Raw genomic sequence first — 17,144 nt, forward strand, 5'->3', positions numbered from 1 at the left:
AAGGAACCAACGCAAAGCTCTGAGAGCGGGTCTTTCCACCCTGGCATGCGCAATACAGACAAGTCTGGAGGCTTTCTCTCTCTCACTTCTGACTCCTACACTGCATCTGAAATGGTGCTCTATTCCCTACATAGCGCACAACATTTGACAAGAGCCCAATGTGCCCTACAGAGGGATTCGGGTGCCATATCAGATGCAGTGTAAGAGTCAGAAGTGACGTGTTGTACAAGGAAAACATTCCTTCAAAAACAAACATTTCACTTTGAGCCCAGGGTGTGTGTCATATCACGATCACGTCAGAAGGAAGAGCTGTTCCTATGACAACGGGATCCGGGTGTTTGGGTTCTGTGTGTAGATGTGTGTGTGTGTGTGGGGGGTCTTTGGGTTCCGTGCGCACGCCGCAGATGTTCCTGCAGAGTGACAGGGCTGATGGGAAACAGATAGGGCTCATTCTGGCTCCAAAAATGCAGAACCAGATGACCTGGAGTAACGAGCGGGCCCCGGCACACATGTTACCTAGTCTCCCGCGCGCGCGCACACACACACACACAGTGAGCTGACAGAGAGCTCCAAAGAGGAGCCAGAATATAACACACAGAAAGATGAGGAGAGAGGCGTTTGCTCCACAAAACAACCCCATTGAACACAGACACAACCTTCACACACACTACCCCTCAGGTTTCACCATATTGCACCCCTTTTTAACCACAGAGAACCCTCTGAATAGTACATACAAGACTATTTACTTACACTCTGACATGGGCAGCTCTGTCTCGGAGTCCCCTCCTGCTCCTGGTTGCTCCGCACTATCCTGGCTGGCTCCAGTGGCAGTCACTATAGCTCCAGTTAATGTAGCTCCAGTGTCTTCTATCCCAGGGCCCAGGGAGGACAGGCTGCCCAGAAGGGTAGGGGTGGTGAGGGCTGAGGAGGAGGCTACGCTCAGGGAGGACCCCTTCAACAGGTACAGACGACCAGAGGAGGAGCGGGAGGGCCTGGAGCCTGTTCTACGTGGCTGGGGGATGAGGTGAGAAGGAGGTGTCAGAGGGGATTTCTACGCATAGATTTTCATAAAAGCGCACCTACAGCCTTGCATATGCACAGGCACACAGAGACTCACGTACATACACAGACAGACATGCAGGCAAGCAGACACACACACAAACACATATCTCCTTGGCTGAGGACATAGAGTGTGAGGATTTGCAGAGGAAACAGTCACGTACCTCCCTTTCCTCTCTCCATCTCTTTTTCTCTCTCCCCTGTGCCCTTCCCTCTCTCCAGCCTGTCTATCAGTGTGTGTGTGTGTGTGTGTGTGTGTGAGCAGGAGATGAGAGGAGCACAAGACTTCAGCTGCAACAGCTCTCAGCTCTCCTAATGTCCTCTACTGCCACAGACACACACAGGCAAGCATCCCCAAGGAGTGTGTATGTGTCTGGCTGGAAGTGTGTATGTGTCTGGCTGTGTGCGTGTGTGAGTGTGCGACAAATGTCTATGTATGTGTGTGTGTGTGTGTTGTACGGCTTGTTTTGCCTCTGAGCAGGTAATATGACTAAGTGACAACCCCAGAATTAAACTCAAGAAGTGGATAGGCATAGAGAGATAAAAGAAAATACAAAGAAGACCTTTTGCAGAGACACAAACTGGTCCCATTTGGTCTCTATGGCTCTCTCTTTATTCAGGGTCTTTAGGGTAGTTTTTCCTTGGCCAGGGTCCCTGGGTAACAGGAAAAAATAAGTGTTTAGCGGGGTTGGGTGTGTGTGAGTTGAGACACATTCATCACACCGCAACATTCCTTGTCCCCACCACCCAGCCTTGGAGTGAGGACAAAGAGAGAGGCATGCACACATACGCAGCCTTGGAATGGAAAGACCCTGACCATTATACAAATCATAATTCACTACCTTGATTTTTTTAAATCACTGCACACACATGGTACATCCAGGTTGTGAAGGTAGGAAACATCATCTCCACTGATCCTTTTTTTATTTTACCTTTATTTAACTAGGCAAGTCAGTTAAGAACAAATTCTTACTTTCAATGATGGCCTAGGAACAGTGGGTTAACTGCCTTGTTCAGGGGCAGAACGACTGATTTTTTCCTTGTCAGCTCAGGGATTCGATCTTGCAACCTTTACTAGTTACTAATCCAACACTAACCACTCGGCTACCTGGGGCCCCACAAGGGTGTGTGCTCAGTCTCCACCTGTACTCCCTTGAAAGAAAATGTTATTTTCTTTCAAAAACAAGGACATTTCTAAGTGACCCCAAACTTTTGAACGGTAGTGTACATATCTGGCATTACTCATCTCGAATGTATATACTCTATTCTACGGTATCTTTGTCACTTAATGTTTACATATCTGGCATTGCTCATCTCATGTGGATATACCGTTTTCTCTAAGGTATCTCATTCAACTTAAGGATGTTTACATATCTTGCGTTACTCATCTCATATGCATATACTGTTTTCTATACTATTCTACTGTGTCTTAGTCCGTTCCACTCTGACATCGCTCGTCCATATGTATATAGTCTTAATTCTGAACAAGGCAGTTAACCCACTGTTCCCTGGTAGGCTCAAATCAAATCAAATTTTATTTGTCACATACACATGGTTAGCAGATGTTAATGCGAGTGTAGCGAAATGCTTGTGCTTCTAGTTCCGACAATGCAGTACTAACCAACAAGTAATCTAACAATTCCAAAACTACTGTCTTATACACAGTGTAAGGGGATAAAGAATATGTCATAGTAAATAAGAATTTGTTCTTAACTCAATTACCTAGTATAATAAAAAATTATTGGTTGTGTAATTTGTTAGATATTATGCACTGTCGGAGGTAGAAACACAAACATTTCGCTACATCTGCAAATCACGTGTATGCGACCAATAAAAGTTGATTTGATGGAAACCGCTGTAGAACCATAATAACCTTGTGATGTGATTTCAGTCTCTCTCTGTAATACGTCTACTGTATAATTTCTCCCATAAAGCTTAAACTGATAGGAAATGTGATTCAGAGCAGAGTCAGTGAGGACGGAAGGGCCTCAAAGCAGTTACTTGCAATACTCCGAGGAGCGCTTTTGTGACATACTGTTTTCTGCCTTCCATCCCTCTGCGCTCCCTCCTCTTTTCCTTCCTTTCCCATCACTAATTCAACACTTCCAGAGAGTGATGGGTGATGATTTCCTAATACATTCTACCAAGCCCCATTGTGAGAGCAGAGCACAGAGACGGCGCTTTATACATTTCCTGAATCCATCCATTCTGCCTCTCAGTGTCTCGTCTGACACCTTCAGAAGCAGAGCATTCAAATCGTTAGCTTTTCAGGCTACTCATTCCCACTTCCATATTAGGAAAGAGAGACAAATATAGGAGTGAAAATGTGAAAAGAAGAAAAAGAGGTAGAGGCGAGAGAAGATTGGAAGGCTGCAGTCAGAGCAAGATAGTGAACGATGAAAAAAAAGAGTGAGTGGAAGAGAAAGTGTCAGAGAGAGAAAATGAGATTGAGAGAGAGGAAGAAATGTATATCCTCGGTGTATCATGATAATAGTATTGTCAGTGAAAGGAATTGATGTGGTTATGACAGTGGGTTTGAGTTATGGTTATGCAGCTTGGTGCTGTACAGCATGGCAGAGTAGGGTGGGTTTTCTACTCAATCTCGGTCTCCTCCCTTCCTGTGTTGGGTCAGTATCAGGGTAGGTATATAGTGAACCTGAGGGGACGTGGAGATGGAGGAGATTGCATTCCTCTCTCTGCTCTACCCCCCGAGGGTTTGGTTTATAGTTCATTTACCACTGTCTGTCTGCCTCAGCCCCAGGCTTCCTGTATGAACCACACTCATGTCTGAGCCTCTGTTCCAATATCCTTACTAGCGTCGCGCCTACTGTAGAATGAAACAATTTATTTATTGGGCATTCTAAATGATAAACTTCTGTCCCAAAAAAATTCCTTTACCCCAGGATACTTCAACGGGTGACTATCCTGGGGGAAAAGGGCTCTGATGAAGGCGATTCATGCCGAAACGTAGCCGATTGTTTTCTTGTCCTGTCAATAAATCTGATGTATGCAGCAACATAGTGCTCCTTTTTCTTGATTGTCCTGGATAGTCAACAGTTGTATCCTGTGGTAAGCAATGTTTTGGGGATTTTCAAGTCCCTCAGTCGGGCACCTGATTTCCCCTTTTCTTTTAAGATGGGCTGAAGCACGTTTGGGTATGCCTTCTTTCCATTGATATGCTACTGTAACATAGCCTGTGTCTCTACAGCCTGAAGTGAACGGTGGCTCTGTGGCTGACTCAGAGGTGATTGGGATATGTTACAGATGCCGTGTGTTGTGTTGGTGAACTGAAACACAACATACTGCCCTGCTCTACTCTGGTTGGGGTCAAGAGTTAACAGTGTTAATGGGTTGAGTAGGTTACTTTCAAAATGTAATCTGTTACAGTTACTAGTTACCTGTCCAAAATTGTAACCAGTAATGTAGTTTTTGGATTACCCAAACTCAGTAACATACTCTGATTACTTTTTTGATTACTTTCCCCCTTAAGGGGCATCTGAAGAAGACAAAAAGGATCCATCAAATGCATTTGGTGTGCCATCATAGTTGTGATCAGACTCGCTCAGGTGGAACAAACTTAAAACTTGTGCTTTTGTTGAGTTAAATGCCATTGAGAAAACAGAAGTGTCAATGTATTTTTTCACAAGCATGCTTTCTGAATTTAAAAGTAAGCCAATCATCTAGTTTTTCAAAAGTATCTGTAATCTGATTACAATATTTTTGCTGGAAACGTAACTGATTACAGTTACAGTTATGGGAAATCAGACAACATGTGATCAGTTTACTCTCCAACCCTGGTCAAAACTGTGATTCAGTCCTGGCCTCTGCCCTTTCACTATGTAGCAGCAACACAATAGCTAACCCAACCCAAGCTGCATGGGGTCCATAAAACTACCTTACTTGAGATCCCAGCAGGACGTGACTGGTCCAGCTCTCCCGGTCCTGTCCAGAGTCAGGGCCTCCAGCAACCAGTTCAGACAGCACAGCTGGCGGAATATGGGCCCTCTAAAAGAACAAGAACAATGCTTACAGTGCATGCAGAAGTCCTGAGAGGAAAGGTTATTATAGTTTTTTGTTTTTATTTTCCTTTTTTATATCTATTAGCATTTCAATTTTGTCATTAGAAATTCAGTTTAGTTTCAGTTAGTTTTCAGACCTGATTTGCTAGTTTTATGTCACGCCCTGATCTGTTTCACCTGTCCTTGTGCTTGTCTCCACCCCCCTCCAGGTGTCACCCATTTTCCCCACTTATCCCGTGTTCTATGTTTGTCTGTTGCCAGTTCATCTTGTTTGTTCAAGTCAACCAGCAGTTTGTCTCAGCGCCTGCTTTTCCCCAGTCTCTCTTTTTCACGTCCTCCTGGTTTTGACCCTTGCCTGTCCTGACTCTGAGCCTGCCTGCCTGCCGTCCTATGCCTTGGCCCCACTACTCTGGATTACCGACCCCTGCCTGCCTTGACCTGTCGTTTGCCTGCCCCTGCTACAATAAACATTGTTACTTCAATAGTCTGCACTTGGGTCTTACCTGAAACCTGATAGTATTATTGAGTTTTAGTTTCATAAACTATTCATATTTTGTTTTTATATTACACTACATGGCCAAAAGTATGTGGATACTTGCTCATCAAACTTCTCACTCCAAATTCATGGGCATTAATATGGTATTGGTCCCCACTTTCCTGCTATAACAGCCCACCCTTTTCTGGGAAGGCTTTCCGCTAGATGTTGGAAAATTTCTGCTGGGACTGTTGGGAAAATTATGATTAAATGACTGAACAAATAATTTCAAATGGAACCGTAAACTAAGTAAAAGTTTACTTAGTTTACGGTTCCATTTGAAATTATTTGTATTATTTGTATTATTATTTGTATTATTTATACTATCTCTATTTCAGTGGTCTCTACATCATACATAACATGAATATTTGGGGCAATGAGGTGCTCACAATTTTTGGGGGTGGAGTGGTATTATTATATCTGATTAACAATATGAGTTCATAAGAAGGGATTGTGTGACACAGACAAGGAGTAATTAAAGTTAATGAACACCATTCCAACTGGGAAGAAAGGAATGGTGTGGATTAGGTAAACAGATAATGTAGTTAACCTATGGTTGAACCGACGAAACTGAGCTCTGGGGTTTTTAGATAAGGAAGTGAGTGCATTCCTAGGGTTTCTGTTAATTAGAACTGTCAGCTAAGTGGTGATCGATAATGTTGGGGGGTCAAAAGTTAATTCAGTTATGTTGTGTGACCTGTGAGTGTGTTAGTAAGTTAGAATGAACCATTAACCTCACTTGGTCCCGGTCGAGAGGAGGGTATTATGTTAAGCCATGAAATGACGTCATGTTATTGTATATAAACTGTTGCTCGTGGTAAAGTGGCAGCGCGCTCCGAGCGTTACCTATTATTGAAATGGCTGATCTCCGTCTATTTTATGCAAACAAGAATCTTACAAATTCTCATAAAATAGATTAAGGGTTTTCAATTAATGAAAACACAATGGCATAATTAAATTACAGTAACAGGGACTTGCTTCTATTCAGCCACAACAGCATTAGTGAGGTCGGGCACTGATGTTGGGTGATTAGGCCTGGCTCACAGTCGGCGTTCCAATTCATCCTAAAGGTGTTAGATGGGGTTCAGGTCAGGGCTCTGTGCAAGCCAGTCAAATTCTTCCACACCAATCTCAACAAACCATTTCTGTATTGACCTCGCTTTGTACAAGGGGGAATTGTCATGCTGAAACAGACCTAAAAATGCTGAAACATGCTGAAACAGGAAAACTGTTCCCACAAAGTTGGAAGTACAGAATTGTCTAGAATATGCTGAAACGTTGAGATTTCCCTTCACTGGAACTAAGGGGCCTAGCCGGAACCATGACAAATAGCCCCAAACCATAATTCCTCATCCATCAAACTTTACAGTTGGCACTATGCATTTGGGTGGGTAGCATTCCCCCGGCATCCGCCAAAACCAGATTCGTGGTGGTGAGCTTTACGCAACTCCAGCCGACCCTTGGCATTGCGCATGGTGATCGTAGGCCTGGGTGAGGCTGCTTGGCCATGGAAACCCATTTCATGAAGCTCCAGCCAACAGTTCTTGTGCTGACGTTGCTTTCAGAGGCAGTTTGGAACTTGGTAGCGAGTGTTGCAACCGAGGTCAGACGGTTTTTACGCGCTAGTCCCATTCTGTGAGCTTGTGTGGCCTACCACTTTGCAGCTGAGGAGTTGTTGCTCTTAGACGTTGTCACTTCACAATAACAGCACTTACAGTTGATCGGGGAAGTTCTAAAATATATATATATATATATATGCCATTTAGCGGACACTTTTATCCAAAGCGACTTACAGTCATGTGTGCATACATTCTACGTATGGGTGGTCCCGGGAATCGAACCCACTACCCTGGCGTTACAAGCGCCATGCTCTACCAACTGAGCTACAGAAGGACCAGGCAGAAGGGTAGAAATTTGATGAACTGACTTGTTGGAAAGGTGGCATCCTATGAAGGTGCCACGTTGAAAGTTACTGAGCTCTCCAGTAGGGGCCATTCTACTGCCAATATTTGTCTATGAAGATTGCATGGTAGCAAAGGGTGTGGCTGAAAAAGCCAAATCCACTAATGTGAAGGGGTGTCCACATACATTTGGACATGTATTGTATTTAGTTTCAGTTTTAGTGTTACAGATATAAAATATGGTGTGCTAGCCTTAGGTTAGGCTAGCAACCTAGTGGATTTCTTCCCTTAGCTTGTGATGGCTAGTGATAGTGATACAAAACTGGTTGAAAGAATGCCAAGGGTGTGCAAAGCTGTCATCAAGGAAAAGGGTGGCTATTTGAATAATCTGAAATATAAAATATATTTTGATTTGTTTATTACTTTTTTGGTTACTACATGATTCCATGTGCATTATTTCATTTTTTTATGTCTTCACTACTATTATACAATGTAGAAAATTGTCAAATAAAGAAAAACCCTTGAATGAGTAGGTGTTCTAAAACTTTTGACCAGTAGTGTATGTAGGATCTTAATTTGACCAATATTGTTGCAGAAAAAGCCCTGCAGCAACAAGGATTTTAACATTTAGTTCATTATGTTGCTTTATCAGTGGTTAGGCTATTAGCTGGCCAAAATTAGGCTACTTGAAAAGTGCAATAGTGTTAATAAAACCACGTGTTGGTGTGGATTTCTGGTGAATTAATGCAAATCACGAAGCTCATCTGCAGCGCAAGAACATTTTCAGCAAAACCATAGACCACTTAAACTTGTACAACACTTCCAACCACGGGTGGCCAAAAATAATCATTGTACCTTTATATTTTAAATATGAGGTTTAAAAAATGTACTAGATTATACTCACATGTACACTAAAATGTACCAAAAAGGAACCTCTGAAGGTACATTATTTGTATTTTGATATTTCTGTACCCCAGGGAACACTACTGTACTCTAACTGTTCCCTTTTTCTGAGAGTGTAGCTCATAAGAGGTTGGTGGCACCTTAATTGGAAGAATGGGCTCGTGGTAATAGCTGAGAATGTATGGTATGGTATCAAATACATCAAACACATGGTTTCCATGTGTTTGATGCCATTCCATATGCTCCATTCCAGCCATTATTGAGAGCTGTTCTTCCCCCAGGAGCCTCCAGTGGTGGAGCTAGGCTATGAGTCATCCATCACCCATAGCCCAACTCCAAATATACAACTTAATTTCCTCAGACATTCACATCACTAGCTACGTTTCCATTATTCACTTGTCCAGTTGTTTTTTTTGTCGACATTTAGACCGTTTGCATAGAATATAGATGCGACAACTGCCTGCTGCCGTGCGTTTCCATGTAAACTGTCGTGTCGATCAAAGCAGCTGGACATAATTACGTCACATTAAAAATAAAGTTTTCGCAAAAACCTCGTGTCGAATAAATATTAAGTTGTAGACATGATTCATGTCAGTTAGTCCGCAAAAGCCATCAGAAATAGATTCGCTAATATTTGCAATATTCTAATAATTATCATGTGCCAACGCATCGCCACCGTCCATGACATAGTGAAACTTGCACTCCGGTAGTCTAGATCTGAAATAACTTGATGGTAAAACTTGCATCCAGCCAAACATAAAACGCAAGGCGAAGCAATTCATGCATTCTTGAAAGTCAAGAAAATCCTTGTCCTGCAAAGACACATTATTATACCTGAACAATTTATTTAGCAAGCAGTAGGCTTTTAGATTTAAATGTGGAGCTTCGCTTTCTAGTTATGTGATCACGTCACGTGCCTTAAAATCATCATTTATTTGAAAAACACATTTCCATCAGAATTATTTGCAACAAAGAAATGTTTTACAAAAGGAAAATCCACCGCTGCCGAATGGATAACAATGTTTAGAACATCTATAGCTGCTGGTTCCCTTACGCATGTCAGTCACCGTGTTTTTTGCAACATTGTCGAATAAACCTGAGTCAATGGAAACCTGCCAACTGTCGCTGGAAAATATACCACTGCTGTTAGCCGAGAAACCGCCAGAAAATAACCAATGTTTCAAAGGTTGTTATCCGTGTTCTGATGGATCCTAATCTACGAGATTTGTATCTGCCTCCCATCCACCCGCCCTCTCTCACTCTTTCTCTCCCTCCCTGCTAGGACTGCCAACATACATCCCTGCCTTGATAATGAAAAATTGCCCCACTTTCTGATGAAGGCCACCTCACCCACTAATTTGAGTGAAAAGGGAGAAGAGGGAGTGAGAGAGAGATAACGTTAGATAGACAGAGAGAGAGATGGGGAGGAGGGTGATAGAAAAAGGGTGTGAGAGAGAGTGAGATTGAGAGATGGGGAGGGGAGAGACGGCCATATTGTGTTTGACATATTGTGTTTGACGTGTGAGGAGACATCTGTGTAATGTAGGAAAGGGGAACTCAGGCCGCCGAGTACTGGAGTTGCCATTCCTGGTGTAGTGTAACGAATGTGGTAATACGGCCTTGAGGCGTGAATGTGTCAGTAGCTAGGTTTCCATCCAATTGGCGACAGATTTTTATGTGAATATTCCAAAATCTGTGCGTGATGACATAGTGAACAGAAAATACACGTTGTGGTTAAATTCCCATGTACCGGATAAAACAATAAATGGGTTTCCATCGTAATTTTCAACTCTACTGACGATTTACTCACAAAAATGTTGTTATATTGTGTGTGCAAACTCTGAAAATGGCACGTGCATTCTAGCCAACAGGCTGTGTGCGCGTTGTTAGATTGGTGATGATGAGATTATTATTATAGACAAAAAAATAATGTTTCACCTTTATTTAACCAGGTAGGCTAGTTGAGAACAAGTTCTCATTTGCAACTGTGACCTGGCCAAGATAAAGCATAGCAGTGTGAACAGACAACACAGAGTTACACATGGAATAAACAATTAACAAGTCCATAACACAGTAGAAAAAAAGGGGCAGTCTATATACAATGTGTGCAAAAGGCATGAGGAGGTAGGCAAATAATTACAATTTTGCAGATTAACACTGGAGTGATAAATGATCAGATGGACATGTACAGGTAGAGATATTGGTGTGCAAAAGAGCAGAAAAGTAAATAAATAAAAACAGTATAAAAACAGTATGGGAATGAGGTAGGTGAAAATGGGTGGGCTATTTACCAATAGACTATGTACAGCTGCAGCGATCTTCGTTCCAGTCACAGGCAGCAGAGTACTGGAACGAAAGGCGGCCAAATGAGGTGTTGGCTTTAGGGATGATCAGTGAGATACACCTGCTGGAGCGCGTGCTACGGATGGGTGTTGCCATCGTGACCAGTGAACTGAGATAAGGCGGAGCTTTACCTAGCATGGACTTGTAGATGACCTGGAGCCAGTGGGTCTGGCGACGAATATGTAGCGAGGGCCAGCCGACTAGAGCATACAAGTCGCAGTGGTGGGTGGTATAAGGTGCTTTAGTGACAAAACGGATGGCACTGTGATAGACTGCATCCAGTTTTCTGAGTAGAGTGTTGGAAGCCATTTTGTAGATGACATCGCCGAAGTCGAGTATCGGTAGGATGGTCAGTTTTACTAGGGTAAGCTTGGCGGTGTGAGTGAAGGAGGCTTTGTTGCGGAATAGAAAGCAGACTCTTGATTTGATTTTCGATTGGAGATGTTTGATATGAGTCTGGAAGGAGCTAGGTTATGTGTATTTGTCAAACGGCAGTCAAGCATTGATTATCATCTCACCAGTATACGACCCTCGATATTTATTGGAAAGGAGCATCAAGCTCATCACCTTGCACTTTCACCACCCTGTGAAGTTCATCATTATTTATTTAATCTGTAACCTAATAAACGGTATGCTTTCCCGATGAGTCGTAGTGGGAGGACCACACAACATGTCATCGCCTGACTCCAAATGTACTCCAATATGATGGTTATTATAGTCTATCAATATTTGCACATAAAAGCGTTTCCACCGACATTTCTGGCATAATTCATTTGACTATCAACATAAAGAGTCCCACACTCCATATATAAACGGCCAGTAATTTATTGGGTGTTTACAAACGTTTCGGCATCACTGTTGCCTTCTTTTCTGGGTGCGTGCCATATCGTGTTTTTTATTCTATAATTCATTTTACCAAGACAAAAAGATCCCACCTTGTCTAGCATATTTTGTTTTGTCGACATGTGGAAAGTTTACCGAAAAATGTTCTGTTTCCATCAAGCCTGTCATTACATATCTTTTTTATTGGACATGTACTTTACTCGCATAAAAAGGTTGGATGGGAAACCGGGTTATTGTGACAGACTACTGATTGACTGCAGGTGACAGTATGATGGAGAGAGAGTGAGTGAAAGGATAGGCGGTTTCACTTTATTCCCTGCCTCAATGGCTCTTCCTACTGTTATTGGCTTCATTCACTCTGCCTGTTCTCTGTAGTATGTAAACAGCTCACTTTCTACTTTTTGGATCATTTGTTCACCTTTTTGTCAAATCACTTTTTAATCGTGAAATCTATACAATCAATTCTACTCTGTTTAAAAGAGGATCGCTGGTTTTATCTAGCTAAAGTTGTCTCATAAGCAATTGTAAGCGGATCTCTCTGCAGTTGTTGTTTGTGTGAATGAATCAATTCCCACTCATCTCATCTGAGAAGAAACCTGACAGCTTTTCAAAATGTCAAACTCTGATTCAGCTGCCACATCAATGGAATTTGTTATGAAAGGACATCCGAAAAAGATAAGATGAATCGGAAAGACTGAAACCAGGAATAGTTGTCAGACAATAATTAGACACTGAAATATGAACTATTTATCATGTTCTGTTGACAATTTGTCCAGTTAAACCTGGGGTTGTTGTGGTAATGACTAACAAAGAGGGAATAAAAGGATAACTGACAAGACAGAAAGACATACATAGTTCTGTTTGACACAGAACAAATTGATAAACATAGACAGAGACAAGCAGAAGGTGCAGAGGTGCAGAGATTCCTAAATATCCAAAACCTTTTAATGATTTTCTCATGCGTTTTAAATGAGGCAATGCCGTTACAGATAGATCAATTTATTTGACAATGTAAAACACAATACAGCTGCACATGTGGATCATGCATTTAATATCATTGAGGATTACATAAAAAAGTTTGAAAAAGTATTTCCACTGTGGTACTCATAAATAACTTTTTTTTTATGAACAAACATAAGCATAGCAGACCTATCCTACTAGGCCTACTTGGGTAACACATTTAAGACATAACAAAACATAGAGTATGACTTCCTCAGTAGATCAGTAATCTCAGGCTCCTAAACTGAGTTTGATGAAGGTGATGCCAGATGACAGTGATGCAGTAGATGCCAGATCATGGTGATGCAGTTGGCTTGCTGGCTCTGATGTTCGCCTCTGCCTCTCTGTAGCCTGTATTGCCAGGTGATGGGGTTGGCTTGCTGGCCCCGATGTCCTCCTCAGCTCAATCTCTCTCTAGCCTGGACTTCATACTCCTCCATAAACCACAAGTGTAGCCTCTGCTGCTGCTAGAGCGCAAAAAAAGCCCAGAGCAGAGTAGTCTTCCTCACCACAAGCTCTCTGCCATTTTCATAATGTAGTCAGGTCTCATTGATCAAGAAGCCGGTGCTGAGATGCATTTTCTAAACGCAAACTAGCTAGCTAGCCAAACCAGACAAGTCAACCTGTCATCAGTCCTGCAATTCTGTGGGTAACAACCACCAGATATATCCAATCAACAACTTAACAACTTATCACAAACAAAAAAACGAATTAAGAAACAAACAAAAACACGTAAAAACATCAAACATACGTACAACATTTAAAGAGCTCTTTTGTTTAGGCTGCTTTACAGCGCCATGACACCCACGCAAAGATATTGAGATCTTATGAACAAACCTGAAACTTTCTCATCAAAACTGCAGACAGACTGCACCCTTGATATAACTTTTAAAATAACATTTTAAAATGACAAATGTAGGTGTATTTAGGATGCTTTGAACAGTAACATTAAATGTACACTCAAAATTCGATGACTGTTACTTTTAGATTTTTTTTGGGGGGGGGGTGAAATTAAAGGAGGCCGTCGTTGTAAATAAGAATTTGTTCTTAACTTCTTGCCTGACTTGCCTAGTTAAATAAAGTTTAAATAAAAAATAAAAAGTATGATTTTTTTTGGGGGGGGGTGGTTTGACACTATTCAGACAGTAATGAAATGAGATGGGGAAACAGGCAGATGGGAGAAACAGATGCAAGGTAGGAAACAGGGATTGATCCCTGTTCTCAGGTTGTATGCGACACATGCCAGGGATTGTTATCACTACACCAATGCTTTACACAGGAAATATTAATATTAGTGGTTGATGGCTGTAGGTAACCAAATCATAGATTGCAGTCTCCTTGTCCATAGACTGCTTTCAAGGTAAAGACACAAATATTTTGTATTTTGTAATTCGGGTGAAGTACCTCTTTAAAATCCAATGCTTATTTGTCAGACTTATTCAAAACCTATCATAAAAGCCTGCAAAAATACATAGCCTCAAATACAGTTGAAGTCGGAAGTTTACATACACTTAGGTTGGAGTCATTAAAACATGTTTTTCAACCACTCACAAATTTCTTGTTGACAAACTACAGTTTTGGCAAGTTGGTTAGGACATCTACTTTGTGCATGACACAAGTCATTTTTTCAACAATTGTTTTCAGACAGATTATTTTACTTATAATTCACTGTATCACAATTCCAGTGGGTCAGAAGTTTACATACACCAAGTTGACTGTGCCTTTAAAAAGCGTGGAAAATTCCAGAAAATTATGTCATGGCTTTAGAAGCTTCTGATAGGCTAATTGACATAATTTGAGTAAATTAGAGGTGTACCTGTGGATGTATTTCAAGGCCTACCTTCAAACCCAATGCCTCTTTGCTTGACATCATGGGAAAATCCAAATAAATCAGCCAAGACCTCAGAAAAAAATTGTAGACCTCCACAAGTCTGGTTCATCCTTGTGAGCAATTTTGAAACACCTGAAGGTACCACGTTCATCTGTACAAACAACAGTACGCAAGTATAAACATCATTGGACCATGCAGTCGTCATACCGCTCAGGAAGGAGATGCGTTCTGTCTCTTAGAGATGAACGTACTTTGGTGTGAAAAGTGAAAATCAATCCCAGAACAACAGCAAAGGACCTTGTGAAGATGCTGGAGGAAACAGGTATAAAAGTATCTATATCCACAGTAAAACTAGTCCTATATCAACATAACCTGAAAGGCCGCTCAACAAGGTAGAACCCACTGCTCCAAAACCGCCATAAAAAAAGCCAGACTACGATTTGCAACTGCACATGTGGACAAAGATCATACATTTTGGAGAAATGTCCTCTGGTCTGATGAAACAATAATAGAGCTGTTTGGCCATAATGACCATTGTTATGTTTGGAGGAAAAAGGGGGAACACCATCCCAACCGTGAAGCATGGGGGTGGCAGCATCATGTTGCAGGGGTGCTTGCTGCAGGAGGGACTGGTGCACTTCACAAAATAAATGGAATCATGTGGCAGCAAAATTATGTGGATATATTGAAGCAACATCTCAAGACATCAGCCAGGAAGTTAAAGCTTGGTCGCAAAGGGGTCAAATGGACAATGACCCAAAGTACACTTCTAAAGTTGTGGCAAAGTGGCTTAAGGACAACAAAGTCAAGGTATTGGAGTGGCCATCACAAAGCCCTGACCTCAATCCTATAGAACATTTGTGGGCAGAACTGAGAAAGCGTGTGCGAGCAAGGAGGCCTACAAACCTGACTCAGTTACACCAGCTCTATCAGGAGGAATGGGCCAAAATGCACCCAACTTATTGTGGGAAACTTGTGGAAGGGAACCTGAAACATTTGACCCAAATTAAACAATTTAAAGGCAATGCTACCAAATACTAGTTGAGTGTATGTAAACTTCTGACCCACTGGGAATGTGATGAAAGATATAAAAGCTGAAATAAATCATTATTCTATTATTCTGACATTTCACATTCTTAAAATAAAGTGGTGATCCTAACTGACCTAAAACAGGGAATTTTTACTCGGATTAAATGTCAGGAATTGTGAAAAACTGAGTTTCAATGTATTAGGCAAAGGTGTATGTAAACCTCTGACTTCAACTGTAATCCATTTCCAAAGACACAAGTAGGCATTTCAGATTTCAAATATGTGTTTACACTGGCAACATTGGGAAGAAGTGGAATAATAAAATACGTGTAGGGAATAACAGTAGTGTTCCTGCTGACAAGCACACTAATTACCCTATATTTTAGCCCATTGTTAAGAATGAGAATTGCTCTATTGATCAGACTAAATAAAGTCAATAGATCATAACATCTCCTTAACACAAGATTACATAAATCTATCCCTACACCATAACCAAATAATTTGAATATTTATTGCCCCCCCCCACAATCTGTTTGAAAAAATGTTTTTCATTAGCTACAAATCAGGTCACCCTACCAAACATCCCTGCTAAAACATACTGTAGGTTTGTCTGCTGCCTTACTGTTGTCACAGCCAAACACCAAATGAGGGGACTAATGCAAGTGTGGATTAAATCGACTTTAGTACATGCTGTCAAAAAGGCTGCATTCTGCAATAGGGACAGGACCTACTTTTGTTGACAACATTGTACATAAAACAGCGCTACCGTGCTGCTCTTTTTACAGTTTTATAAACTCAGCAGAGGATGTTCTCTCTCTCCATTCAGCACCACTCTAATCTTGAGAGGCGTTTCTTTAAAACATGCATCCAAACCCCTTGATCCCTGACATAACTAAACCAATCATATGCTTCAACGTGCCGTGGTTTACAGTGTTGTGGCAAGACAGGACAACGACGGAGGTGCAGCTCACGATGCTAATTTGCAGGCGCAGATGCTACGATTTCAAAACGATTTGGAGCACAGTTGGAAAAGTTAACGCACTGACTATACAATGGGCTAATTAGAAAATTGAAAACCAGTACTTTTTAATGCGTGAGATATAAGAGGTGTGGCACGAGAAGGGGGTCAAATGCGTGTCTCACGGCCAATGCGTGAGAGTTAGCAGCTCTGCAGTGCCTTCAGAAAGTATTTATACTCATTAACATAGTACACGTTTTGTTACAGCCTGAATTCAAAATTGATTAAGTGTATATTTTTTCAACAATTTACACACAATACCCAATAACGACAAAGTGAAAACATGCTTTTAGTATTTCTTGCAAATTTATTGGACATGAAATACAGAAAGATCTAATTTAAATAAGTATTCATACCCCTGAGTCAATACCTTGTAGAACTATCTATGGCAGCAGTTACAGCTTTTAGTCTTTCTTGGTAAGTCTCTAAGAGCTTTCTACACCTGGATTGCGCAACACTTTCCCATGATTCTTTTCAAAATTATTCAAGCTTGTTGATCAATGCCAGACAAAAATGTTCAGGTCTTGCCATAGATTTTCAAGTAAATTTAAGTCAAAACTGCCACTTGAATATTCAGTCTTCTTGGTAAGCAAATCCAGTGTAGATTTGGCCTTGTGGTTTAGGTTATTGTCCTGCTGAAAGCTGAATTCATTTCCCAGTGTCT

At 41.4% G+C, this 17,144-nt stretch overlaps 1 protein-coding gene across 6 annotated transcripts in view; it reads right to left on the reverse strand.

Annotated features, from left to right (window-relative positions):
* LOC124034036 (coiled-coil domain-containing protein 60-like) overlaps window positions 1-17,144 on the reverse strand; it is a 46,060-nt gene that overhangs the window by 16,313 nt on the left and 12,603 nt on the right. For all 6 annotated transcript variants that reach the window (XM_046346720.1, XM_046346719.1, XM_046346722.1 and 3 more), the window contains exons 5-7: window positions 4,960-5,064; window positions 1,623-1,713; window positions 751-1,012 (exon numbers count right to left, since the gene is read on the reverse strand). In XM_046346720.1, the coding sequence (XP_046202676.1) occupies window positions 751-1,012; window positions 1,623-1,713; window positions 4,960-5,064 (458 nt within the window). The remainder of the gene's footprint in view (window positions 1-750; window positions 1,013-1,622; window positions 1,714-4,959; window positions 5,065-17,144) is intronic.

Source organism: Oncorhynchus gorbuscha, linkage group LG04 (assembly GCF_021184085.1).
Source record: "Oncorhynchus gorbuscha isolate QuinsamMale2020 ecotype Even-year linkage group LG04, OgorEven_v1.0, whole genome shotgun sequence".
In the NCBI taxonomy this organism is placed as follows: domain Eukaryota; kingdom Metazoa; phylum Chordata; class Actinopteri; order Salmoniformes; family Salmonidae; genus Oncorhynchus; species Oncorhynchus gorbuscha.